This window comes from Grammomys surdaster, unplaced genomic scaffold, assembly GCF_004785775.1.
Source record: "Grammomys surdaster isolate TR1022 unplaced genomic scaffold, NIH_TR_1.0 724, whole genome shotgun sequence".
Taxonomy (NCBI): Eukaryota; Metazoa; Chordata; class Mammalia; order Rodentia; family Muridae; genus Grammomys; species Grammomys surdaster.
In genome coordinates, this window is record NW_021605143.1 from 1011638 (window position 1) to 1012899 (window position 1262).

Consider the following 1262-nt stretch of genomic DNA (forward strand, 5'->3'; position numbering starts at 1 on the left):
CTGGTCTTCTGATTTTTTGGACGACAGCCACGACACAGAGAAACCACGTCTCGAGAAAAAAAAAAAAAAAAAAAAAAAGTCTGTGTGAAGGTTTGGAGAAGCAAGGAGCCTGGTGTGCAGGTGGCAGGAAGAACCTTTACACAGGCAGCCATGTCCAGGGAGCTCATTCCAGGACTTGGGTACAGGCTCTCGTGCACTGGAAGGAACTAAGCAGAGGCAGAAGCTTCGCCCATGCAGCGGGTGCCTCCACTGTCACAGCTCATACACTGATCCCAAAGAGTCAACCTGCAGCTTGTCCGGGAAAGGGCAGCTCCGGTCACCGGGAACACCTGAGGAAATTCCAGGCGTGAGCTCTGCCTTTGGCCTTCTTTCTAAGGCCAACCTCTGGGGCACCTTTCAAACAGATCTCGTTAGTTACCGAAGCTGCTTTTCCCTTTCAGACAGAAGGCCACAAGCTGTACAAAGATCTGAAGAACTTCCTTAGCGCAGTCAAAGGTGGGTATTCAGCCTGGAAGGACGCACAGACACTCATCCAGGGACAGGGCAGGCCGAGGTGCACAGAAGAGGGAGACCCAGGGTTCTCACTGTTCAGCTGCCCTTGACCTCTGAACCTCCACGGGCCTCAGAGTGACTTCCTTCCGCAGCCCCACCCAGCTTCGCTTACCGACAACACATCCTTCTAGCCTGTCACTCGGGTGAGCACATCCTCGGCTTTTGAGACCCTCGACGGGGTACAACTGAGTTCTCTCTTTTCAGTTATGCATGAAAGCTCGAAGAGGCTGTCAGAGACCCTGCAGGAGGTCTACAGCAGCGACTGGGACGGGCATGATGACCTGAAGGCCATCGTGGGGGTAAGAGCAGTTTGGGCAAGACGCAGTCGTAGGATGCACTCCCATCTCCCCTCAGCTGAGCGCCCCCTGAATGCGGTTCCTTGGAGTGGCACCATCTCTCTCCTTGAGACTGACATGATATTCTAAGTATGGTGCTTCGGAAGGAAGAGTTCTCTGCGGAGAGAGTTGGGGGTTCTCTGGTGCAGCCCTGTAGAGAAGCAGGGTACTCACCGCCCTCTGCCTGTATCCCACAGAACAATGATCTCCTTTGGGAAGACTACGAAGAGAAACTGGCTGACCAGGCTTTGAGGACCATGGAGAACTATGTGTCGCAGTTCAGCGAGGTTAAGGTAACTCAGTCTGCAGGGTGGGGCGAGGTGGAGGCTAGCTAGAAAACTCAGTGGACAGTCCATGTAGCTAGAAAACTCAGTG

General features: G+C 53.8%; 1 protein-coding gene across 2 annotated transcripts in view; it reads left to right on the top strand.

The window, feature by feature from the left end:
• Bin2 (bridging integrator 2) overlaps positions 1-1262 on the top strand; it is a 26496-nt gene that overhangs the window by 11763 nt on the left and 13471 nt on the right. For both annotated transcript variants that reach the window (XM_028782222.1, XM_028782223.1), the window contains exons 3-5: positions 441-495; positions 757-851; positions 1085-1180. In XM_028782222.1, coding sequence (XP_028638055.1) covers positions 441-495; positions 757-851; positions 1085-1180 — 246 coding nt within the window. The remainder of the gene's footprint in view (positions 1-440; positions 496-756; positions 852-1084; positions 1181-1262) is intronic.